The sequence below is a fragment of the Cornus florida genome, unplaced genomic scaffold (genome assembly GCF_030987335.1).
Source record: "Cornus florida cultivar Cherokee Brave unplaced genomic scaffold, ASM3098733v1 CherokeeBrave_3.0.0_Hap2_Chr01, whole genome shotgun sequence".
NCBI classification, from domain to species: Eukaryota; Viridiplantae; Streptophyta; class Magnoliopsida; order Cornales; family Cornaceae; genus Cornus; species Cornus florida.
Genome location: NW_026775571.1, coordinates 104,721,665 through 104,748,988, shown reverse-complemented (window position 1 = coordinate 104,748,988; position 27,324 = coordinate 104,721,665). Strand labels below are relative to the sequence as shown.

Genomic DNA, 27,324 nt, shown 5'->3' with positions numbered 1-27,324 from the left:
TTATGTTCCTCTATAACTGCAGACTTGGTTTCTTAAATTGAAACACCTACTAAACTCTTTGGGATATCAATTATGAAAAATACTTGAGATCGGAGAGCCTAGCTATTCACAAAGATAGAGCAGAAACAACAATAAAAAATACAAGTAATAATTTAGCTCGACATGAGAACACCAATTAAAATTCTCTAAGATGGAAATGATGAATGACTGTGGTAAAGTTTGGAGAGAAATTTAACCGTTCAGAACTATATAACTGCATGCCTTCATTGGAGTATTTGACTGCCATAATCGGCATTAAACTTCTCATAACGGTGAGCATGAAGATGAGCAGAAGGCCTCGTATTCTTCAAAGCCGTCTTAATGTCTTCATGTTTGATTGGACCAACCTTTGGCAATTCTGCACACCAATTATCAATCTTTCAGTATCTTGTAAGTGCTTGAAAATTGATTAATATAACTTGTATTTTAAAGAAGAAAAAATGTTCAGATTTTTCCCAACAACTCCTCAGGTGTGGGAGGTGCATCTGAGAGGGCGTGTGTTGCTTTTTTTGCTCATTTATTTTTCTTCTTGTTATTAGGGAGGGATAATGAAGTCGTCTGATAATTAGACTATGTACAAGACCATGCATGACTTGTTTGTCTCGCTTGCGAAGACTGAAGATACAAAAACATATGAAAGGACTTGGGATCAGAAATTATACCGAGAATAGCTCTAGAAAAGGAACCAAGTTATATAATTGAGGACGAACAATTCAAGTGTTCCCTTTAAAGCTTAAATTAACCAAACCAGTTCCAGAAATTCTTTAAAAACAATGATTCCACCCTCCCCCTTCTTACTCAATTCCAAATCTTAAGATTTAGAACTCAGCAGTGACCCACCAAGTATGTAAGCACTAATGCCACTTCACAACAGCAGTCTCTTTAACTAGGCAAAAGGATTGGTCTCTCTCCTGTGCTTCCTGAACGCTCCCCGTCAACCAAAAAAAACAAACACACATGTCCAGACAAAATAGCCTATCAACCACTCTCAGAGGAAAAAAACACAAAGAAATAATAGATAAAAGTAAATTACAAAAATACATTTAATATGGACATGTTCTATTAAAGACTGGATTTTCTATTCATAGCAGGTAGATGTGCCATGTCATTACTGTCATTATTTATAACATTTAAGACTATGTTGTCTCCTGATATAGCTACCCTCTTTCGGGAGTCCAGCTTAAACTTTCGCGAGAACCCTGTTACTATATTTTAGTGAACCAAATTGAAACTGTGCAGCACATTGATTTTGAATTTTGTTTTGCCAAAGATGGACAATATCAAATCATATCAAAGAAAAGGAAAGATGATTTGGGAATAAAGGAGGAAATATGAGTATTTTTCAAATGATTATAACAAACACACACGTAGTATCTCAAGCCATGATTACACAAAGAAATAGCTCACGTAGACACACACGCTAGTCCTCAAACATGCGCACCACTCTTAGAAAGCGGAAGAGAAATAGAAGAACAATTATAAAAATGAAATCCAAAAATAAACTTAACAAGGACATGTTCAATCAAGGAGAGTATTCTCTATTCATGACAGTGAAATGTGACATATCATTCCAATATTATCTGTAGGACTGTAACAAGTAACACTATGTTGTCTCCTTATATAGCTACCCCCTGTCTAGGCTCCAGCTACAACTTTCATGACAACCCTGTTACTATGTTTTAGCGGACCAATTTTATATTAAATTAGAACTGTGCAACAAATTGCTTTCGAATATGAACTACGTCAAGAAATATTTAGGCCAACGATAGACATAAACAAATCCTGTGGGCTAAAAAGAAAGTAGAGAGTTCTTCAAAAATTTAAAACATCCAACTAGCACGAATTATCTCAAGCCATGGTTATGCATCTAAAGGTATGCATATATGGAGTGATTGGACATCCCATGGATATTGAATCTGTCTATAGTGTTTCACACAGGATTTGAAACAAGTTGACTGGGATTTTCTAGTAGCATTTTACTTAAGTGAGTCTACATGTTTTCAAAGTTGTTAAAATGTGTGTGTGTGTGTGTGTGTGTATTTCCGTCAAGAAGACTCCGAGTAACACTACTAATTTGTGTTTTCAAATGCTACACAAAAGAGAATGCCCTATGGATAAATGAATGTAGAGAAGGGAAGAAATAAATCAAGAACATGGTTCCCAAGAAAGTAGGTCATCCTTCGGTTCACAAGAGGAGCAGTTCCATAAGTAATTAAGTATCTAACTAGCATATAAATGAAATCTTTAGAGTGACGTACCGTCCTCAGGCACAACTTCTTGGTTTTCTTCAAGTAATGCCATTACTCTTCTTAGTGGCTGCATGGCAGCCTCTTTGCACACTAACCGAATATCTGAACCTGAATAGCCTTCTGTCCTTTCAACCAATATATCATATGGAAGTTCCTCCTCACCTGGTGTAGATGGCAATAGTTCCTCAAACATTGCTCTTCTTGCTTCTGGTTCCGGGAGAGGTACAAGGATCTTATATCATGGTTAAAAGAACTGTTCAATATGTAATATTCAATATTTAATATAAGCTGAAATGTTGTGCAATTTTCTCATCCATAGAATGTAAGACCATTATTGGACTAAAACTTCAATTAAAATTGTGAGAAAGGAGTAAAAATGTGCTTAGGAAAATAAAAAAAAAAAAAAAAAAAGAGAGAGTAAAAATGTTGGGAACACCACCAACCCTTACATATTTTGTGCCATGAGTAAGTGAAGCGTCTACAAGCGAACGAGAAATTATAACATGGTCCCGGGACCATTGGTCCCGACCAATCACGTGTTGACACATGAGCAAAAAGTGAAATAAAGCTGACACATTTGCGTATGTGTCAACACGTGATTTGCCCGGGACCATGTAATAATTTCTCATGTACAAACACCAGATCATAAAACTGACACTATCAAAGATTCTAATTATTCTGTTCCTTTGAAGTAAAAATAAAAAGATAAAGCTGTTTCAAATATAGGTAATTTAACAATGAAATTTATCAAGCAATCAGTTAACTTCCACTTTGTGCATAACAATAACCTGTTTTTTATTTTTCTTTTTTTGAGAAAATAAAAAAACAAATAGCACTTTTTTTTTTTTTTTTTTATATATAAAAAAAATAAGGTAATTTAGAGCAGATAAGTATTTCAACAATGAAATTTCTCAAGCAGTCAATCAACTCCCACTTTTGCATGCCAATAACTTGTGTTTATAGATTTTTCATGACTTTTTATATGAATTGCATGAGCAGCCGTATGACACGGCAGCAAAGAAGTCACTCACATCATGTAAGAATATGATTTGTATTAATATAATTAGGACTTGTCCCACAGTTAGTAAGCTCATTATAAAACACATAAACTTGTCAATTAACATTTAAACTATAGAACCACTCAATGCAGAAAGGAAGTATAAATTAGCCTCTCAAAAGGATACCCGCTTCTCAAGACGTCGGAGCATAGCAGCATCTAGTTCCCAAGGAAGATTTGTTGCCGCCAAAACAAAAACAAGCTCATCTGTCCGCGTCAAACCATCCATCTGCAGTCTAACTCTAGCCATTAATTTTTGTGAAAGTAGAGATGAAATCATATATGAATTTTTATGTGATTTACTTGTGCACCAAATGCAGATTTATTATAGAGACATCATATAGCAAAATCTTTTTAGAAGTACCGGATACCATGGCAAGGAATGTCCACAAGCATGAGCCACACATATGATGTGAAATATAAATTAACATAGGTGTCAGTGTTGAACAATGACCTCAAAATGTGAGGATAATGATAGTTGGTTCCAACACACTCATACAAGTGTGTTTTCAATGTCCAAAAAAAGCTAACATAGGAGTACCTAGAGCACACAGCATATCTGTAATTGCTGTTATTCAGACTCATACAAGTGTGTTTTCAATGTCCAAAAAAAGCTAACATAGGAGTACCTAGAGCGCACAACATTTCTGTAATTGCTGTTATTCAGATAGGGATAACTAATCAAAAAATAGTACTCCCGTGGTATTGCTTTCGATGGAATTGTGTAGATCAGATGAATGCTGTGGAGAGGATTTACTTCTATGGATTACATAAAATGGAATTTCTACAACTGAGTCCACGGTGTCACTCATTTCATGCTACAAGGCCTTTGCTCCAACAATAGCAACAAAATAGACAAAAAAGATCCTCTACACAGGATCTTAAAGATATAACGTGTGATATCTAGTTAAGGTAATTTCCAGTTCAGTGTTGCACCCGTTGATGTTTTTAGTGCTTTGTTTTTATATGTGAAAGAGTTGTATTTCAGTTCTACATAAGCATGCTTTTTATATATTATTATTGCAATTCTAAAAAACAGATGTCACCTGTATGAGTAGCTCAGTTTTCAATCGCCTACTTGCTTCATGCTCACTGCGTCCTTCACCACGTTGACTAATGATTGCATCGATTTCATCAAGAAATATAGTTGACGGTGCGTGATGCCTCGCAAGCTCAAACAACACTTTTATTAACTTCTCTGAATCACCTGTAATGCTATACAAAGTTAGAAGTGTGATGCACTGCATATCTGTCAACATTTAATTTTGACAGAATATCTATCATAAGTTCTTTTCTTAGCAAAGAATGTTAGATCTTATGAATCATCTAATTTCCTTATAAACAATTGTCTTGATACAGGACAGCACTGGGAAATAAAAAATAATGGTTTTATGTTGTGCTTCGACTAAGAAATGCGTGGATATTTTGAGTTCAATAAAATAAAGAAAGGTTTTAGGGGTTTGTAGACAAAAATGGATTGGAATTGGCTCCACTTAGGGACCGATAGGGTGCAGGAAGTACAAAAAAAGTGCACAGGAATCTATGGGCAGCAAATATTTTGTGATTTTTATTTCTAAACTAAGGCCAATAGGTAGGAGTTGACTAGGATTCGATGCACTGTTTGAGGCTGTGAACAGTAACTGAGGCATCAGCTTTCACCAGTGCACCAAGCAACAGCCTGGGCCGAGCGTACTTGGAAGATCTCCGCAGGAGTGACGATCTCAACTCTACCAGATTCTTTGTTGCTTTTCCGGTTTCCCTCATCGACGGAAGCCTCTCGTGTTCTTAAAGGGGGTCGCCGTGACTGGGGTACGGCATCTCTTTGTTTGGAGGCTTGGAGCTTTAGGGTTGGGTGCTCGGAAGTGTTGAAAGAGAAGGGGCTGAAGAAGGTGACGCTGTACGGTCTTCCTCTCCATCTCTGGTGTCATGCTTTGTTCGTGACAGTTGGTGATCTTTGTGGTGGGTTTATTTGGGTGGAAGCTGATGAAGCTTTGGACGCTGAAAGAGTCCGTATTACAGTCGCTGATGGTCGGGTTTGCCCTCCGTTTGTGTTCATTCACGATGATCAGTTTTGCTATAAGGTGTTTATTTGGGAGGAGAAGCCTCCCGAGCTTGTTCCAACGACAGATAGCTTGGAAGGGGGTGATGGTTCGCACTTGCTTAAGGAGAAAGAATGGCTGCGGTGGGAATCCATGGGGAAAAAAGGAATGGCAGAATTCCAGGTATGGAAAGAATGGAGGGACACACTTTGAATTCGTAATTCGGAGTGCTTTAAACGGATATTCAATCAGAAGCGGAAGGAAGGGCTTCCTTTTTTACAGAATCGCCGTCGGAATGGTGGGCTTCGAATGACGCAGTGGGGCGGAGGTTTCGCCGGATTTGGTGGTCGGACTTTTGTGCAGCAACGGGATCAATCAAGACGAAGAGGTGGTTTCCCCACACATCAGGCGCGTGGGAGAGAGAGGTTTTCAGAGCGTCCACGTGGTTGGCGCTCAGGATTTGTCCGTTCCCAATGGAGACCAGCTGTCCCCACGGTCAATTCAAATTTCACTTCAAATTTGGCTTCCCATGCAGTTGGGCCTGTTGGAAGGCTTGGTGTCAAGGCTACTATCTCTTGCAATGGTGGGCCTAAGTCTGTTGGGCCGCTTGTTGGGCCTGAAAGGCCTATTTCAGTTTCTAAGAGGCCTAGTTCTGTTTCTTTGGGATCTGGATGTGATGTGCAAGTTCCTTGTGCTGTGGTTGGTGGGCCGAGCGTCCAGCCTTCTAAAGAAGTTAATGTTGACGGGTCTGTGGGATTAAAAGGTAGGCCGAGTTGTGGATCCGGGCCGGTGTCTAACAGATTTGAGCCCTTGCCCTCCTTGTGAGATGATAGAGTTCCTTGTGTTGCTGGGTCGATGAAAACGAGAACGAATGTTGATCGGCGAGTGAAGGTTCCGGTCCTGAGACGTCGGTTGCCGAAGAAAAAGGTGATCCTTCCCGCTTTTCGTAAGAAATGGTCACGAAAGGATAAGCAAAAATGGGTGGTATCTTCGCAATCCGGTTTTGAATTGGGTATGTTTTCAATTCCTTCTGGTTCTTCTCCTATTAAACCGTGTTTCTCTTCTTCTTCTTCTCCTTTTTTGGGGGAGTCGACAATGTCTTTGGAAAAGGTGAAGGGTGGGACAGCTTTTGCTTCGTTCTCTAAAGAATCGGAGGGTGAGAGGGACTCCGTTCTTGTGGACAGACAGGATGGTGATTCTGGGTTTAGACTTGGTTTCTCTCGGCAAGGTGAAGGTTCGTGCGAGGGAGTTACAGTTTGTGTTGGTCGGGATGTGAAGGTGAAGCTTGATGATGTTACGGCTGCCTTTCTGTTGAAGGAGATACGGGACCATTTGGCGTCGAAAGGCTTTCTTGGTGATTCAGGAGGAGTTTTGACAGAGGAGGAGCCTGTTTCACAGTTTTGCTTGCATTCCTCTTCTGTTCTTGATGATTGGGAGGGAGCTGCAGGTTCTTCTCTGGATGGTGACTTGGGCATGATTCCATGGGAAGACTTGGAACAAGCAGTGAATTTGGCTGTTCCTTTGGCTGTTGTTCCGCCTGGGGGTAATTGGGTTAGCAACTCAAATGTTGTCGGAGTGAATGATGTTGAGGAGGAGTGGGTAAGGGAGAAGGGATTGGAAGTGGGTCCTTTGTTGGGGGTTTCTTTTGAGGGTAGAGTGGATGAGGCTCTGTGTTTGTTTAATGATGTCCTCAATTCTCATTTTCAGGAAAAAGCAGGTGGTAAGATAAGGTTGCAGGAGGAGAGAGGGGAGACAGTGTTGCAAAGCCCCAATGATTTTATCACGTATGAAAGGAGAAATAGGGGATCCAGATCAGGAGGGAGAGGTGGTGGAAGGAAGGGAGGGTTTGCTTTCTAAAGTGTTTCCCTATGAAGTTACAAATTCTTTCATGGAATGTCCGGGGTCTCAATGATCCGGTTAGGAGGAAAGTGGTGAAGTCGGTTATTCATAAAGGTCGGGGTCATGTGGTATGTCTCCAAGAGACTAAACTTTCTTCGATGTCTGATAGGATTGTGAGGAGTCTTTGGGGTGGGAGATTTGTGGAGTGGATTGCTTTGGATGCTATTGGTTCCTCGGGGGGCATCTTGATCATGTGGGATAACAGAGAGGTGTCTAAAGTGGAGGCTTAGGTGGGGCGCTTCTCCGTTTCTTGTGCTCTTGCTTTGGTTGAGGATGGTTTTAATTAGGTCTTTTCGGGTGTCTATGGTCCTTCGGAGGATGGTGTGCACCACTTGCTTTGGGAGGAGTTGGGGGAGACTAGAAGTCGATGGTGTTTGCCTTGGTGTATTGGTGGGGACTTTAATGTGGTTCGCTCTCCTTTTGAGAGGTCAACGGGTGGTAGGTGGATGTCTGATATGGTGGCTTTCTTGGAGTTTATTGATGAATTCGGGTTGGTTGATTTGCCTTTGGTTGGAGGGCTGTTTACTTGGTCCAGTGGCCGTACCCCTCCTACCCTTTCCCGGATTGACAGATTCCTTGTGTCGGGGGAGTGGGAGGAGAGGTTCTCGGAAGTTGTTCAAGCATCGTTGCCTCGTCCCATCTCTGACCATGTTCCGTTGTTGTTGGATTGTGGCGGGTTGTGCAGTAGACGATTTCCTTTCAGATTTGAGAATATGTGGTTGCGGGCTGAGGGCTTTCTTGAGCAGGTTCGTCTTTGGTGGGAGGGGTATGGTGTGGTGGGTACCCCTAGTCATCTGCTTGCAGGCAAATTGCGTCTTTTAAAGGAGAATCTTAAGACTTGGAATAAAGAGGTCTTTGGGAATCTGGAATGGAGAAAAAATCGGGTTCTTACAGAGATTGCGGCTATTGACCGTATGGAGGGTCAAGGGGATTTGGTGGAAGCTTTGAAGCTTAGGAGGGCAGAGTGCAAGGCCGAGTTTTCTGAGATTGCTATCATGGAGGAGATCTCGTGGAGGCAAAAATCTCGAGCCTTATGGCTCAAGGAGGGGGGATAGAAACAAGAAATTTTTCCACAGATTGGCCAATGCTCATAGAAGAGGAAATCACATAGGGAGGATTCAGGTTGAGGGGGTTACTCTTTGTAAGGAGGAGGACATCTGCAAAGGAATTTCAGAGTTCTTTGAGAAGTTGTTCTTTGAGACTGTTGAGTGGAGACCTTTGCTTGAAGGGTTGCAGGTTGCCTCTATTTCTGAGGAGGAGTGCTTGGGTTTGGAGGTGCCTTTTTCTGAGGAGGAAGTGCTGATTGTTTTGAAGAGCTGCAATGGGGATAAGGCCCCAGGTCCAGATGGTTTCACCATGAGGTTTCTTCTTGATTGCTGGGAGGTGGTTAAAGGAGAGGTGATGGGCACTTTCCATGCTTTCCATTCTCGGGGATTTTTTGAGAAAAGCTTGAATGCCATGTTCATTGCTCTCATTCCGAAGGGGGGGGGGGGGGGGGGGGGGGGGGGCATTGGATGTGAGGGATTTTCGCCCTATTAGTTTTGTGAGGGATTTTCGCCCTATTAGTTTGGTGGGTTGTATCTACAAGTTGATTGCCAAAGTGCTCGCTTCTAGATTGAGGAAAGTTTTGGATGGTATCATTTTGGACTCTCAAAATGCTTTTGTAGGAGGCCGTCAGATTTTGAATTCAGTCCTTATTGCTAGTGAGTGTGTGGACTACAGATTGCGTAGTGGGGTCCCGGGTGTTCTTTGTAAGTTGGACATTGAGAAAGCGTATGACCATGTGAGTTGGAGCTTTCTTCTGTACTTGATGGAGAGGATGGGGTTCGGTGTTAGGTGGAGGAGATGGATTCAGTTTCGTATTTCCAATGCTCGCTTTTCGGTCCTTGTTAATGGTGCTCCTACCGGTTTTTTCTCTAGCTCAAGGGGCTTGAGACAGGGGGATCCTCTCTCCCCCTTCTTGTTCTTGCTTGTGATGGAGGCCCTTAGTAGATTGATGCGAAGGGCTACTGATTTGGGTCTTGTGAGAGGCTTTCGGGTAGGCAGGGATGCTGCTTCTCAGTTGGAGATCTCTCATTTGATGTTTGCTGATGACACTCTGGTTCTTTGTGATGCGAATGTGTCCCAGATTAGATATCTGAGATGTGTCTTGATTTGGTTCCAAGTCGTCTCCGGCCTTAACGTGAATGTGGGCAAGAGCGTTTTGGTGCCGGTTGGGGAGGTTCCTGAGATTGAGACTTTTGCTGACATCCTTGGATGTCGCACTGGTGTTTTTCCCATTTCTTACTTAGGTTTGCCTCTGGGAGCTCCTTCGAGGTGTGTGGGGATTTGGGATCCAGTTGTGGATAGATTTGAGAGAAGGTTGGCAGGTTGGAAGAAGCAGTATCTTTCCAAGGGCGGCAGGGTCACTCTGATTAAGAGTACCCTCTCTAGCCTTCCCACTTATTTTATCTCTCTCTTTCAGATTCCATCTTCAATTGCGGAGAGGATTGAGAGGTTGCAGCGTAATTTTCTGTGGGGGGGCAGAGGTGAAGAGTTTAAGTTCCATTTGGTGAGATGGGATCAGGTATGCAGGCCTATTCGGAATGGTGGGCTGGGTCTTCGTAGATTGGTGCCCTTTAATAAGGCCCTTCTTGGAAAATGGTTGTGGAGGTTTGGTGTGGAGAGACATTGGCTTTGGAGGAGGGTTGTGGCTTGTCGTTTTGGAGAGATGAGAGGAGGGTGGAGTTCTTTGGAAGTTAGAAATCCTCGGGGGGTGGGAGTTTGGAAATTTATTCGGAAGGGTTGGGATGATTTTTCCAAGCACATTCGGTTTCGTCTTAGAGATGGGAGGAGGATTTGTTTTTGGAAGGATGTGTGGTGTGGTGATGCTCCTCTTTCTCTTGCCTTTCCTCAACTTTACAAGATTGCTTCGGATAGGCAGGCCTTGGTGGTTAACTGTTATCATCTTGATAATGGGAGACTGGTTTGGGATGTTCGATTAAGGCGTGCCTTTCAGGATTGGGAGATTGATGAGGCAATTCGTCTCTTGGAGTTGTTATATCGCCAGAGGATTGTGGTGGAGGATTCGGATTGTTGGTATTGAGTCACAAACTCCAAAGGGCGTTTTGAGGTGAGGTCTTTCTTCAAGTGCCTCTCTTTCGTTTTCCTTGGAAGTTTGTTTGGCGTTCTAAGGCTCCTCTCAAAGTGGCTTTCTTTGTGTGGACTTCGGTTATGGGTAGGATCTTAACCCAGGATAATTTGAGAAGGAGAAGCCAGGTGGTGGTCAATCGTTGTTATATGTGTCTTCGTGATGAGGAATCTGTGGATCACCTTCTTATTCATTGCTCTTTGGCTAGAGAGTGTTGGGATTTGATGCTTGACTTATTTGGGTTTTATTGGGTTATGCCAGGATCTACTAGAGAGTTGATTGAGATGTGGAGAGGTTGCCATGTGGGGGCTCTCAGTCAGGATGCGTGGAGAGCTACGCCGCTTTGTGTGTGGTGGTGTATTTGGCTTGAAAGGAATAGGAGATACTTTGAAGGAAAAGCGATGTCGATTTCGGTGCTTAAATTCTCGATTATTTCAACTCTTTTTTGTTGGGTTTCAGGGAGAGATCATAGATCGTTGGGGGAAATTGTTGATTTTTTGGCCTCTATGAAGGCTTGAGTCCTTTGTGCTCTTTTGTATTTCCTTGGATTTCGCTCCCCTCTTGAGCGTCTTTTAATAATATTCTTTTATTTATCAAAAAAAAAAAAAAAAGAGGAAATAAAAAACAACCACAGGTCTGGACAAACACATGAACATTAATACTTGCTACATAGAATATCAAATAGAGTTCTGATACAACTAAACCCAACAAGCCTTGTCCGAACTATTGAAGATCAGCTACATGAGTCATAATTTTCCATTATACTCTACTGAAGATGCAAGAAATTCCTCCTCCCTTTCTCTCTCTAGAATTCTTGTATTTCAACCAAAAAAAAAATATCTCCCCCCTTCTATCCAGTACTTCTCCTATTTATAGATATTTACAAATGTTGATGGACTGCTGGATCTAGGCCCGTTCCTCTATGAGTTCTGGTCATCTTTGATGGGCTTATTCGCGTTCGGCCCATATGGCAGTGTCTTTCTATGGGCCTGACCCATCTGTACGGACCGGATGTCGCGTTTGCAAGTCATATCCGGCCCATGTCACTTCGGGCCTCCTCAACTGCCCCCATAATTACCCCTTGTTTAATAAGGGGGTAATTATTGAAGGCGTCTCATCATGACGTTGACGGCTCGAGAAACCCACATGGGGGAACGGACGGTCAGATCCAGAATCAATGTTCCGGAGCTCGATGAATTTCTCGCCTTCCTGACGCTTCGGCCCTCGGGTCCCCCTCGCCTTTATAAGGCTCTAGAATACCACTTCATACCTTTTTACCGTCTCCATCATCAGTCAAATCTCTCGTTCATCTTTTTAGAACAGTGCTAAATTTCTTCCGGTGAAATCCTTCAAGAGTCATTCTTCCAGCGGTCTTGCAGTGCTCTTTGTTACTTTCTACCTCAAAGGTTAGTTTTGTTCCTTTTTACTTTCGGCAGGCTTCTTTTTACCCTTTTAGATCCTTCAATCACTTCCGCCATGGTTGTAGATCTAGATGTTCTTCGTATGAGACTTAGACTTCCTGACAACATCCAAGTTAGGGTTTGCCCTAAGGATGTTAATATTATGGCCGGTGCCGGCCTTCTTCCCGGCGAAGTTTTATTTTCAAACCTTCAACTGAATGTCGTTAGGTTCCCTCTGCACCCCTTCTTTAATTATGTCTTCAATAGACTGGGGATATCCCCCCTGCAGGTAAACCCCAATTTCTTTAGAATCATATCCGTTATGCTACTGTTGATTCGTGACAAAAGTTGATTCGTGATTCGTTAGTCCGTTATAAGGTCAGTAAGATCCGAACTAACGAGCCATTCTACCACCTCTACCCGATCGACAAGATGTCCATATGTACGGATACAATCAAATCTGAAAAGGGTTGGAGGGATAACATTGTGGGCATTAGTGGGGCCTGGTCTTCGCCGGCTGCAGAGGATTACCCAATCCCGAGCGCCTTTGGCGTCTGCTCTGTTTCCTCATATAAGAAATTCAAATCTCATAAAAACGATTGTCCCTGCGAAACATGCGTTCCTCGCTTTTGTACTTTCTTATGTCGCTCCTTAGGCATACCTTGTGATGACTTGAGCTACAGTGTTTGCAGGGATAGGAGTAATTATTTGAAGAAATACGTTCTGAACGATATTCCTTCTTGCTCAGACCTCATCACTTCAGACAACCTTCTAGCGCTCTCATCCCTCGGCTATACCATGACCAGGCTTCAGATTCCATCCTTTGGTAGGAGGAAAAATACTCCCCCAGCCACTTCTGCTGCTGGAGCAACCTCCTCTCCTGCATCAGCCTCTTCCTCAGCCACCATCTCTGACACCATCCCGAGTACGGTGGCTATTGATTCTGTTGTCAGCACCCCTGCTACCAACCCGAGCGCGTCTCCACAAATCACTACTGCCCCTGCTGCCGCTGGGGGCGCTCGGGACAAAGAACGAGGCAAAAGGCCTCATCCTGACGGTGGAGTCGACCCTGAGGAGGAACCTCTTATAAGAAGGACCCGAGTCTCTGGGCCGAGTGCTCTCTTGCATCGCCCAGTCAGAGCTCCTGCCCCCTCCGGGCCTGTTGCAGCTGGTGCCTCTGCTTCTGCTTCAGCTTCTCCTTCTCTTCCCGCTTTACCACCATGGGCTCCTCGGTACACCCGAACGGATGGGACGTTCGTGAAGCCGAACGAGACCATGCTAAAGGATGGCCAGACCGCCATGGAGTATTATAGGAGCATGTGGACTCCGAAAGACCTTGAGGCGGCGAAAGGTCTATCCCAAAAGGATGTGTTCAGCCGCTTTCCCCAATCTGCCATGGAGGTGACTTTTATTTTTCAACTCATGAATCCTCTCATACTATTTGGTCTTGCCTTCGTCCGACCAGACTATCGGTTTAACCATTATTAATGTATATCTATGCAGACTTTGTTCGGTATGATGGCTATGCAGAAGCAGGTGGAAATAGGGAACGCCAGGGCCCGTAAGTTCTCTGATAGCCTGGAGGTGGCCAATAAGGAAAACGACCTTCTCGCCAGCAAGAATACCGAGGTATTGGCTCGGCTTGAAAAAACCGAACAAGAAAGAGATGTCTTGAAGAAGGAAAACGACTCTCTTCAGGATGAGAAGGATGCCCTCCAGCTTGAGAAGAGTGTTTGGCAGACTGAACGTGATTCAATCAGAGACGAAAAGGCAGAGCTTCAGCGCCTTCTGGCTGATGAACAGTCTGCTCGGATGGCTTTTGAGAAGAGAGCTCTGGACGAGCGCAATGCTCTGATTGATACCATCAGCAGAGTGAACGGTGGGATGCTGGCTCTTCATGCTCGGTTCTCAAGAGTCGGAGCTCTTAGATATGCTCAGGGATTCCGAGAAGGTTTCTCCGACCGAGTTCCGACTGAGGGACAGACCAGCTCAACTCCAGATGAGGTTGATAAGGATTTAGGGATTGATCCTCTGGGGGTCTATGTTGACCCAGAACCCACCGAAGCGAAGCACATATTTGATGAATGTCAGGATATTGCTTCCTCTAGGATCACTACAGCTCCTCCTACCGTTCAGCCTCTAACCGCTCCTCATTCGTCAACTGTGGTATCTCCCATAGTCACTGCTGACGTTGGCCCCCAGCAGAACGACTCTGTTATTCATCTTGATTCCCCACCTCGTGAGGGTGAGATGGCTGACGGGACCGAGGAGGCGGATCGGCACAACCAGGAGGCTGTCGGTACTGGGGCAGCTAGCTAGGACTCCTCCAGACTCTTCGATTCCATACTTTTTTGTAACAATGTGACTTGAATACTTCATTTTTTGTAACTCCAATGCTTATCATGAATGAGATGACAGAACTCTTTTTTCTCTTTTTCCTTTGTGTTACGCTCTGTTCAAACCCATTTTCAATATATATATATACCTTTTCTTCTTTTTTTTTTTATATTAACCTTGTCGTGTGCGTGTTTATGGCAAGTGCCTGGCGTTCGGCCTGTGGTGCCAGCTGCCACTTATCTTGCTTAAGTGCCTGGCGCTCGGCTAGAATGCCACTTGCCACTTGGCTTTTCATTTTTTTAGCAAGTGCCTGGCGTTCGGCTTGTGGTGCCAGCTGCCACTTATCTTGCTTAAGTGCCTGGCACTCGGCTAGAATGCCACTTGCCACTTGGCTTTTCATTTTTTTAGCAAGTGCCTGGCGTTCGGCTTGTGTTGCCAGCTGCCACTTATCTTGCTTAAGTGCCTGGCACTCGGCTAGAATGCCACTTGCCACTTGGCTTTTCATTTTTTAGCAAGTGCCTGGCGTTCGGCTTGTGGTGCCAGCTGCCACTTATCTTGCTTAAGTGCCTGGCGCTCGGCTAGAATGCCACTTGCCACTTGGCTTTTCATTTTTTTAGCAAGTGCCTGGCGTTCGGCTTATGGTGCCAGCTGCCACTTATCTTGCTTAAGTGCCTGGCGCTCGGCTAGAATGCCACTTGCTACTTGGCTTTTCATTTTTTTAGCAAGTGCCTGGCGTTCGGCCTGTGGTGCCAGCTGCCACTTATCTTGCTTAAGTGCCCGGCGCTCGGCTAGAATGCCACTTGCCACTTGGTTTTTCATTTTTTAGCAAGTGCCTGGCGTTCGGCTTATGGTGCCAGCTGCCACTTATCTTGCTTAAGTGCCTAGCGCTCGGCTAGAATGCCACTTGCCACTTGGCTTTTCATTTTTTTAGCAAGTGCCTGGCGTTCGGCTTATGGTGCCAGCTGCCACTTATCTTGCTTAAGTGCCTGGCGCTCGGCTAGAATGCCACTTGCCACTTGGCTTTTCATTTTTTTTTTTTTAAAAACCCATTGAAGAGGAAAGTTATTTTTATAAATTTCAGGAATTTGCACATTCATACGTACTTGATTGACAACAAACAACACCCAATAAAGTCGAAACTTAGCTTTTATTGGTAGTACCTCTTCAGAGACGTGGCATTCCAGGGCTTGCTGACCAACCTTCCCGCCATGGTCTCTAACGTATATGCTCCCTTGCCTATGACTTCTGCAATTCTGTATGGGCCTTCCTAGGGTGGCATCATTTTTTTGACTATCCCCACCTTTCTTTTCAGAACCAGATCGCCAGGGGCAAAATCTCTGTGTTTCACTCTTTTGTTGTGACTATTCGCCAATACTTGCTGGTATGATGCTAACCTTATTGCTGCAGCATCCCTCCTTTCGTCTATCATATCGAGGTTCAATCTTAACATTCTGTCGTTCTGATCTCGACTCCATGCTAAGCTTCTGATAGTTGGGACCAAGTGCTCAACCAGTATAACCGCCTCGGTACCATATGCCATTGCAAACGGGCTCTCCCCAGTCGGCCGCCTTGGGGTGGTTCTGTAAGCCCATAGGACGTTCGAGAGCTCATCCAACCACTTCCCTTTATGGTCCTCCAGCTTCTTCTTAACGCAGGCGAAAATTGTTCTGTTTGTAATTTCTGCTTGTCCATTGGCCTGAGGATGACTTACTGCAGCCAACTTCTGATTAATTCCATACTCCTCCAGCAGCTCTCTTACTTGCTTGCTGTCGAGGTTCGTGCCATTATCCATGACTATTGACCTTGGAACGCCGAAACGGCAGATAATATTGCTCCAAATAAATCGTCTCACATGAGTCTGAGTCACGCGTGGATATGGTTCTGCTTCCACCCACTTAGTGAAGTAATCCGTGGCCAGTAACACATACTTGTTCTGAGCTCTTGCCGTTGGCAGAGGACCGACCACATCCATCCCCCATTGCGCGAAAGGCCATGGCGAGGCCATTACGTGCAATTCCACAGGTGGTTGGTGGATCAATGGTCCATATCGTTAGCATTTATCACACCTTCGAGAGAACTCCTCCACATCTCTTGACATGTTCGGCCAGAAATACCCTTGTGTCATTGCTTTATGCGCTAACGATCTTCCCCCAGAATGATTGCCACATACGCCTTCATGAATAGCTCGCAATACCTGCTGCGACTCTGCGGGGGTGACACACTTCAAGTATGGGCCAAAGTAGGACCTTCTGTACAGCTGGTTATGCACGATGGCGTATTTTGCAGCATTCTTTTTGATTTTCCTAGCTTCATCCCTTTGCATAGGCAAAACGTCATCTCTAATATAAGTGATGATGGGGTCAATCCAACTCGGTTCATACGGTATGACATTGACTTGCCAAGGGTCAGAGTCCAAAGGTTCTTCGAAAATAGATGGCTGGGTCAATATTCCTATTGGAATCACCCTCGCCAATGTTTCACCAGAACTCGAAGCACTACATGCTAACCGGTCCGCATCTGCGTTCTGTTCCCTCGGTAACTGTATGAATTCAATCTTTGCAAAGTCCTTGGCTTTATGCAGAACAGCAGAACGATATGCCTCCATCGTGTCATCCTTAGTCGCGTACTCACCATTTACCTGCCGAACAATCAACTGTGAGTCACTATAAATAGTCAAACTTCTGACCTGTAGCTCTCTGGCCAACTTTAACCCATTCAGCAACGCCTCGTATTCCGCTTCATTATTGGTGGCTCGGAACTCAAGTCTGAGTGCTTGACTCAAAGAAGTACCCTCTGGGGTTTGCAGTTTAACCCCAATTCCAGCCCCCATCTGGTTAGAGGAGCCATCTACATAAAGTTTCCAAGAGCCGCACCTAAGGTCTTCTTCCGTATCCTCAGAGTCACATTCTAGCAGGAAATCGGCTACCGCTTGTCCTTTGACAGCTGTTCTCGGCTCATATGTTATGTCAAATGAACTTAACTCTATGGCCCACTTTGTCATTCTGCTCGAGAGTTCTGGCTTGTGCATAAGCACTCTGATTGGAAAAGTTGTTAGAACAGCTATAGGGTGGGATTCGAAATAATGCCTCAACTTTCTTTTTGCGTTTACAAGTGCAAGTATCACCCGTTCGGCCTTCGAGTATTTTCATTCTGCCTCGGTCATTGTTTTACTGACATAAAATACCGGGTGTTGCACCCCTTCCTTGCAACGAATCAGAACGGCACTTGTCGCAACACTAGATACTCCAAGATACAAAAATAACTTTTCTTCTGGATCCGGGGCTGACAGGACTGGTGGATTCTGCATATATTCCTTCAAATGGGTCAATGCTTGTTATTGCTAATCTCCCCAGACCTGTCTTCCATGACTCCGAATCGTGTCAAAGAACGGCTTGCAGCGGTCTGACAACTTAGAAATGAATCGACTTAATGCAGCTATTCGTCCTGTAAGGGCTTGCACCTCTCTGATCGTCTTTGGCTCGGCATTCTTAATCAAAGCCTCTGCTTGAGCGGGGCTAACTTCGATGCCTCTGCGGTTAACCACGTGTCCCAAAAACTGACCGGAACTCACACCGAACGAGCACTTGGTTGGATTGAGCCTCATCCCATATCGCCTCAGCACATCAAATATATCTTGCAGATGTTTCAGATGATCATCCTTCTTCCTACTCTTTACCACCATATCATCAATATAGGATTCCACAATCTTTCCTATTTGATCCTTGAAAATTTTGCTAACAAGTCTTTGATAAGTTGCTCCCGCGTTCTTTAGTCCGAAAGGCATACCTTTGTAGCAGTATGTCCCTCGCTCGGTTACAAAAGAAGTTTTTTCTTCATCTGCCGGGTCCATAGGGATCTGATTATAACCTGAATAAGCGTCCAGAAAGGTTAAACGCTCATACCCGGTGGTGGCATCCACCATTTGATCAATCTTTGGCAGCGGGAAGCTATCCTTCGGACAGACTTTGTTCAAATTGGTGAAATCAATGCATACTCGCCATTTCCCATTCTTCTTCTACACGACAACGACGTTGGACAACCAATCAGGGTAGTGTACTTCTCTGATAAATCCCGCATCAAGCAGCCTATCAACTTCCTCGGCTATGATTTGGTTGCGTTCTGGAGCAAATCTTCGTTGCTTCTGTTTTACTGGTTTGAAATTGGGATTGACATTCAAGGAATGACAGGATACGGAGGGATTAATTCCAGGCATGTCTAGGTGACTCCATGCAAATACATCGGCATTGTGAGACAAGAAGTCAACTAGCTCTTGCTGCTCTTCCCTGGTCAGTCTTATTCCTACTCTGGTAGTTCGCTCTGGCCTGGACTGATCGATCTGCACATCCAGAAGGGGCTCTTCGGTCAAGTCAACTGACTCCTCCACCCTGTTCTGCTTGGGCGGAGGTTCCTGTAATTGCTATCTGGGGCTTGCCGATCGGACGGGCGCCTTCCCTTTCCCAGCATACTTTAGTGTGACGGAATAACACTCTTTGGCTGCAACCTGATCCCCACGAATGTCTATCACCTTATTTCCATTGGGTCCGAGGCACCTCATGACCTGATGCAAAGTTGAGGGTACACCTTGGACTCTGTGAATCCATCCTCTTCCCATCAGGAGATTGTACGAGGGGTGAATCTCTACAACCACAAAAGTTTCCATAAGAGCTCGTTCTGCAGCTTGAACTTCTACTTCCACCATTCCGACGGGCTCCACCCTCTTGCCATCGAATCCTAACAGGGGATTTCCAGTGGGCTTGAGCCTCTCTGGTTTAATCTCGAGCCGATCAAATGTGTCCCTCGGCATGACATTCGCACTGCTCCCTGGATCGATTAGAACTCTGCGCACCAGGCAGTCCGCCACTGTCAAACTGACTACCAACGGGTCTTCATGGGGGATTTGAACACGCTGCAGGTCTGTCCTGTCGAACTTTATCTGTATCGATGTGATCTGCTGGTGTAGAGTATTCACACTGCTGACCCTTTTCTTCATCTGCGCCTGCCGTAGGCGGGCTCGGAGTAGCTCATCTGAATCTTCGCTGGGCTCAGGTCGACCGTGGATAGCATTGATTATACGAACTGGTTGTGAATTGTGGGAGCTTTGTTTATGACTCCTTTTTACTTGTTCCATCGGTCGATTCTGCTCTGTCGCCGAGCCTTGAACATAACTCGCGAACTCCCCTCTAGCTATCAACATCTCCACTTGCCTTCTCAAATTCCTGCATTCATTAGTCTGATGACCGAAATCGGAATGGAAAGCACAATGTTTAGTCTGATCCCTCTGTTCGAGGGGTTGCCTAATTGGCAGTGGTGGATGAAACTTATCTTTGTTCTCCTGATATAGCCTCGCCAGAGTGACCTTCAGCGGAGTGATCAGCTCTTCCTCCCTGGACCTCTTTTCTGCCTTCCAGGAGGTCTAACGCTGCGGCTGAGCCTGCTTCTGCCTGATCTTTGCCTTGGACTTTTCCTCGGTCGACACGAGCGACGCTGTCCGAGCATTGGCTGCCTCCTCTTCTTCTAGGCGCACAAAGCCGTCGGCTCTTTCATTGAGTTCATCCATAGTCGTCGGCGTGTTCACTACCAGACTGGTATGGAACGGAGTGCCACGTGTCATGGCTAACTTGAAAGCTTGAACCGCTGTAGAAGGGTGGCATTCGATCACCATACTCTTAGTGAGATTAAACCTGGTGAGAAAAGCCTGGAGACGTTCATCTTTGTGCTGTCTCATTGTGAATAGGCTTGAGATGTCCTTTGGCAGACGCTTGGTCCCATAGTACTGGCTTATGAACCGATCGCACAGGTCTCGGAAGCTACCAATAGAGCTCCTAGGCAAGTTCTTGAACCAGCTGAGCGCCGGTCCAGCTAGGCTTGTAGGGAAACATTTGCACATTAAAGCTTCGTTTTCCGTATTCAGGGCCATCTTCAACTGGATATGGTACACATGATCGATCGGATCAGTTGTTCCGTCAAACAGAATAAAGACTGGCATAGCAAACTTCCTTGGATGCGGGGCATTCAGGATCTCGTCAGTGAATGGTGAATCAACCGTCCGAGCCGCGGATCGGAGTGCTTCATTCTCTCTTTGGCGCCCAGTGGTAGCTCTGTGAGCTACGGTTCTGCTCTCCGAACCGCGATGAGTGATTGTAGCCACGCCGGTAGGACGGATCGAACGACCGTTCCTCTATGAGCTCTCTTTGCCAAGGTGACGCAACTTGGCGGCGATCAACCTCTATCACCTCCTCTCGGTTGAACCTTTCCCGATGCGGATCGAAGGTCATGGCTTCGTTCTGTCTGATCTGCTCATGTCACGGATCAACGTGAGTCGATCCTTCGTGATCCTCAACTCGACGAGCATTTGGCGGCAAATCATCCATCCTCCTTTCATCACGGTGGAGAGCTGACTGATTGTTCTCGTCCTGCTCGCCTTGATGCGCGATATTAGATTGAACACATCCTTCACCGGCCGGAAGTGGACGCGAAACCGCGGGTATTTGCTGATGTTGCATTCCAGCTTTCAATTCTGCATTCTCTTTTTTGAGAGCCTCGATCAAGTTCATCAACTCCTCAAGCTTCGTTTGCTGGACAGCCTCCATCGGATTGGAGCTTTCACCTATCATTATTCCTGAACGGAGTAAAGGCATTAATCTCAAGTTCGTGAGTAGATCCGAGCTTCGTGAGTGGGAATTTTTCAGATTTGGTTTCGAATTCTCCGAATTATGCTCACGGTTGACGAGATCTGAATTGTCCGAATTCTAAATCCGTCAGATCCTGCCACAATCGAACAACTCGTTGTTGCGTAGATCTGAAGCCACTTCTGCCAAAGCAACAGGAACTAAAATTCCTCCAGAGTAGGTCACAATCGCTCAAATCTGGATCCAACTCCCAAAGATCGAGTTTCGTTCCCACGGATTGGTCTGAATCCACGCGATATTAATCAATGATCAATCAATCTTCCACGCTTCCCACAGACGGCGCCAATTGAAGATGCAAGAAATTCCTCCTCCCTTTCTCTCTCTAGAATTCTTGTATTTCAACCAAAAAAAAAATATCTCCCCCCTTCTATCCATTACTTCTCCTATTTATAGATATTTACAAATGTTGATGGACTGCTGGATCTAGGCCCGTTCCTCTATGAGTTCTGGTCATCTTTGATGGGCTTATTCGCGTTCGGCCCATATGGCAGTGTCTTTCTATGGGCCTGACCCATCTGTACGGACCGGATGTCGCGTTTGCAAGTCATATCCGGCCCATGTCACTTCGGGCCTCCTCAACTACCTAATCACGAGTAATCATATCATTTTTTTTTAATCCGAACCTATGTTAATTTTGATATTTCTTTTCCCCTATCCTTACCAACAATGTAAGATCACATCAATCTTCCTCCCTTTTGCAGTTCTTGATCTCATCTCATTACACATGTCTAAACCATTTTACTCGATTTTTCTCATTTGTCTTCACTCTTAGCTGTTACTACTTTAAACGTTTCACAAATAATCTTTTCTGATTTCAACATTTCTGATCTTGCCGCGTGTCCACATCTCAATATTCGCATTTTCATTTTGTGATCATTTTATAGAATTTACCCTTTTCTTTTTAATATATATGTTCGTCAAGGCATGGTAGCAACTGTTGGCATGTTCCATAAACTAAAAATTGTGAATTATATAAACAAGACTGGTAAAATTATGTTTTAAAGAGTTGCTAATCTTATTGTTTGAGATCAGAGTGACATGTGTAAAATTGGAGATGGGACTTTTAGAGTGATTCACACTAGTCATTCACACTAGGTACACGTAAGCGACTTAGAGAACAAAGTATCAGAATGGCTAATAGGTAGTTTAGTGGACCAACACAAGACGTAGTTGAATTATGCTTTAAAACACAATTACGTTTTAATGAATTAGTCATTCACACTAGGTACAGGTAAGTGACTTAGAGAACAAAGTATCGGAATGGCTAATAGGTAGTTTAGTGGACCAACATAAGACGTAGTTGACCACACAATATGATGGAATTATTTGTAAGTAGTTTTGGCATGTTTTGATCGTAAAGTGTAAACAGTGGCCACCCGGCCAATTGAAGAAATGTTCAATTGATCAAAGAAAGGTTTGAACTAAGTATCCATGATTCGATATCTTTTGACCCTTAATCTATATCACATTATACCTAGGATTTCTAATTTTTGCTAAAACTGAATTCCTTATGTTCAATTTTAATCCTACTTATTAAACGTCTTGATTTCAAAAATTCTATCCAAACCTCTAGTTCATCACTTGTACCCACTTTAATTTGTCAATTGAAAAATAAAAATTGTCATCTAGCAAAAAACATACATAACGGAACATCAAAAGTACACTCATCGATTTTCTATAAGCCCATTATTTTTAAAATTCACTTGTTTTTCATGCATTCTTACATGTATAATAAAAATATGATATTAAGAAAATGGAAAGTAATCCATTTTGACTAGAACAAAATGTCTAAGACATACCACGCCATTTGCTGACAACTGATGATGCTGAAATATTGAAAAATGTGGTATTGCACTCAGTTGCAACAGCCTTCGCAAGCATGGTCTGTAATATAAAAAAGGTGATTCATCTTAGTCTGCAAGATCAAAAGGGTAAATCATTTAATGTAAAAGAATCAACCAGAGAAAAAAGCTAGATCAAAGCAATGATTTGGTGATAGTAATGGAAAATTAACAGTGCTGAATATATATGAAGAAATGTCTATTTAATAGAGCTCTCCTCTACATGCATCTCTTCACACAGAACAACAATCATACAACTTTTTGCTTTCAAATTGGAATATTGTGTTCAGCCTAAAATATGGAAACATGAATTATTATTGGGTTCAGTAAAAATTCCGATGCATCCAAACCATTAAAAAACATGTTTTCTACTAGAAAGACCAGCCTGCATGAATAGAGGGAAGGTTCATGTGGAACAACAGACTAATTAGCCTTACATCGACTATTACTATTATGTAGTAGAAATTTCTGCAAATGTACCATATATATAGAAGTCATACCATATAAATAACAATATAAGGAACCATTTAGATTATCACCACCAAGATTTGCAGCGCCTACATACAACTGACGAGTTAATTCAGTAATCAGACATATCAGTGGCTTTTCCGAGCAAAGAAATAATTCTTTAAGGAATGTCTCTGTAACTTTTCTTCCAGACAATTTGAGATTGTAGAGAATTTAGAGTCTTTAGCAGCATCAATGCATTTACTAAACAAAAACAATATGATAAACAGCCTTGTAAAGGAAATGAAGATGATAAGAAACTTCATTTAAAAACCAACATTTGTAAAGATCACGACAAACCAACAAAAGACAAAAAATACAAACCTTTCCTGTTCCTGGAGGGCCGAAAAGTAGAATACCTTTCCATGGTGATAGAAGACCAGTAAAGTACCTAGAAAGGGGAACAATTAGATGGACCGGTCAAAGGAAAATTTCGTACTTGCATCTAAGAGCAATTCACATGCTAACACTTAAAACCAAGAAATAGGTGAGGAACTAGATGGAACATTATCTAAACATACAGGACAAATATCATTGAGGATTTAGAGGATCTCATGGATAATAAGAGTAAGCATGTACAGAACTACTTCAATGCAAATAAAAACACGTCAAGAGCATGCACATGTTTATATGCACACGCAAACACACACGGGATTCAAAAAGCATTATATTACATCATTTGTGTACGAGCATAGAGAGGCAAGCAAATCAGTTTGAAGGGAAAAGCATGATGTGATTAACATAAAATTTCAACAGCTTTGAAAATAGCTTTATCCATTAGGTGTTCACTAACAAGACGTACTTAGGATATTTGATTGGCATAACAACAGCTTCTTTAAGTAGACGTTTGGCATTCTCTAACCCTTTTATACTTTCCCATTTCACATCTGGACTTCCACGAATGATATCCCTGCACAGGAAACAAAATAAAATAATATGCAAATTTACATTACTGAATTCAGTTTGTTATAAAATAAAATTCGTAGATAGATTGACAGCATGGAATGTAATAACAATATCAGCTATTACTAAGGGTAGAGGACTTGTTGTTACCATTTACCTACATAAACTCTCTGCTAAGTTACGCATTTCTGCGGATTCAAAAGGAGGAAGTAGAGATTTTTGCCTGAAAAGTGAACATCAAATGTCAGTAGATTCCAAAGAGGGATAAAATGTTCCAACAGTTTTAACAACTTAGAACAAAGAAGTTCGTTTTTGACCAAACTATTTTACATGGTTGATGTACATCAATATAATTACAAATTCAAACTAGAATATATTAATTTGAATTCTAATTAAAAAATTTATTACATCATATAATTTTAATGAAATAACAAAAATCTTATGTTTGCTGATTTGTCATACTAGGAATGACGCCTTTCTTTGTCCCTGAGTCACTGACATGGGTAGCACAGAGTATTTAGTTATTATCTGAGGTCCATCAATATAATCATGAGAAAAAGAGGATACAGCAATATGATAATTGACCATAAATGTATTAAATTAGAAACTTCAATAAAAATAGTATATTATTTAGGCAATCCATTTTTTGTACACTTGCAATTCACTTGACTTTTTTAATAAATGAAATGACAATATTACTCTCATAAATGGAGTGTATCAGTACTATACATAAAAAGTTATATTTCATGCTCATTCTTTTAAACATACAACATCCTAAACATTAAATTCTAAAAGGTAGAGCATCTAGAGTCCAAATACACATTACATACTTTAACAAAAAGCTAATCGTCAAGAACTCTGCCACCATTAGTTCAATTGTAGTTTGCAGTTTTTGCAAGATATGGTAGTTATCATGTAAAATTTACTTAATTAATACTCATGGCACAAATATGTTTCTTCCAAACCGAAAACTAATAGTTTTCTATGATGCAAGGAAGAGATCCAAAAAGCAACAAGTGTATCAGGAGTTTCTCCATTACGAATAACTACCAAAGTATTACACAAAAAACCAAATAAATTAAAAAAGAGTTGATAAATCATACGGCCTCTCACTGGCTCCATTAGATAAGACTCCATTGGAGTGAGTTGAGCTCCCTCGGTCCTGAAATTTAACAACATTAAGCATCTCAAATAGCTTGCCAATACAGATTAAACTTTACCATTACCACGCCCGCAATGAAGCATATGCAGACTACCTGGTTTGCATACTGCTCAAAAATGGCCATGTCGGATGTGTTCTTCACATGTCCATTTCCATCTGAAGTTGCATGCAGAGCACTCCCATTCGCAATCGCACTACCAGCATTTTGGCCGCTTGCTGCTGAATCATTTGCCTTGGGCTCCTTCTTCCTCCCAAACTTAAAATCATAATATATCTTAAAATCCTAAATATGGACAACATAGCTTACATCAAAGCATAATTCTTGATCCAATTTTAATTCTTAGATCATAATTCAAACAAATTAGATCCTATATCATGTTTGACTCTACAAACAATTTCGAGAACAATAAAGAGGTAAAAAAAATTCCGAAAACACTCGATCTAGCTGCCAAGAAAACATATGTATATATTAGAAAATGAAGTATTGAAAATTATGTTTAATGTAATGTAGGTTTGATTTCCAAAATAGCCAGACAGTTGTACTAAGTGGATGAATAGTAAGAAATTTGACGACTCAAAATTTCACTCGTATCATCTCTGCAACGAAACACATAACTGAATACAAAACAAGAGAGAAATCATCGAAAATTCTAAAATTCAAAGTTTGATTTCATTTTCTTTGCCACATTGACTCCGCAAACCAAACAGATTAAACCTAAGAAGAGGAGAATCAGTACCTGGAAGGACCAGCGAGTGAGCGAAGGTTCGTCCGCCATTTCTGATAATTAGGAGAGAATCGAAAGGAAAGAGAGTAGAGATCTGAAGAAATCTCTCCCCACTTTCTCTCTCCTCACTCTCTCACTGTGTGTACAGGTCGGTTACTATGTGTACAGGTCGGTTGTATGATTTGTATCGGCCGCTCTACAGCTCTGAAAGAGAGTACAAGTGAGAATGTGCAAAGAAAAACAATAAAAAAATGAGGAATCGAGAGATTCCCAGAAGAGATGGACCAAAATCTTGCTGATCTGTCGTGCAAAGCTATGTACGTTTCCTGTAGGTGACTCACTGGCCAATCATATTTTCAACTCGGCGTGAATACTATTGGTTAGTGAGAGGAAAGAGAGTGTTTTATACTGGAGACGAAAAAAGTACTCCCATAGATTTTCCCACGTGGCTGTCAACTAACAGGGACAAGAGTGATGGGACAGCGGTGCAACTTCGGTGTTCTGTTTGGGCGGAAGCCCACTTTAAGACCAGATCAACTTGCCTCGATTTTTCAGGCCTGACCAAGTCTAGGATAAGACAGGCTCAGCCCAAACGCAACCCCAAGGGTCGGCCCAACAGACAGGCCAGATTCTGAATCTCCTGGCTCGGGAATGGCCCAATGAAGGTTTGATTTTTTATTTCTTCTCCTGGGAAAAGAAGAGAGAAAAAACTATGCAATGGTAGAATGGTCATTGCATGTTTAAAACGGTCATTTCACCAAGAACCTGCATACCACGAGGCACGAAAACCACTCTAACGTCTTCCGGAATCCCATATTTATAATCGAAAACTTTAATACGATTCACCCAAATTACGTCAGCATAAGAAACACAAACGCAAACACCACGTCCGAGAGACCACCAAAAAAAAAAAACACATTGTCTTGTGCCATGATTCGCAAAACCATTTTAGTTTATTAGGTTACGAAGCAAAACCAACACACCACCCAATGTACCTAGTGATAACACCGCTACACCAATAATTTAATCGATAATCAATAAATCTCACTTGTGGATGAAATAATTCAACAAATTCAAATTATCATAAATACAGAATATATTGACATGTTGTTCCAATTAAATACAAAATATAGTGACACGTTGTTTCGATTTTTTGGAGGAAAAAAAGGAAGGAATAAACTGTTTTTATTGGGCACTAATTATCTCGCAAGTTTTTGATCTTATAAGGGTGGCCTAGTTGAACGCTAAGCTCCTGAATGGGTATGTCTATAACAATATTAATAAATAAATAAATAAGTTGATCTTATAAACTACGATATTTATTTATTCTCTCCTCAAAATTATTGT

General features: G+C 42.6%; 1 protein-coding gene across 2 annotated transcripts; it reads right to left on the bottom strand.

Moving 5' to 3' along the window:
• Nucleotides 1-28: 28 nt before the first annotated feature.
• LOC132311493 (uncharacterized) lies at nt 29-26,332 on the bottom strand. Of its 2 annotated transcripts, none has more exons than XM_059809406.1 (11): nt 25,990-26,332; nt 25,347-25,535; nt 25,194-25,252; nt 24,248-24,313; nt 23,990-24,097; nt 23,512-23,578; nt 22,639-22,723; nt 4,392-4,552; nt 3,473-3,574; nt 2,298-2,520; nt 29-397 (listed from the first exon to the last, which is right to left on the bottom strand). In XM_059809406.1, exons 1-11 carry the CDS (start codon nt 26,026-26,028, stop codon nt 264-266), a joined length of 1,233 nt encoding a protein of 410 aa, XP_059665389.1. In that variant the 5' UTR covers nt 26,029-26,332; the 3' UTR covers nt 29-263. The 2 variants fall into 2 exon arrangements, with proteins under 2 accessions (XP_059665389.1, XP_059665398.1); XM_059809415.1 differs by having other exon boundaries at nt 25,347-25,508.
• Nucleotides 26,333-27,324: the final 992 nt, after the last annotated feature.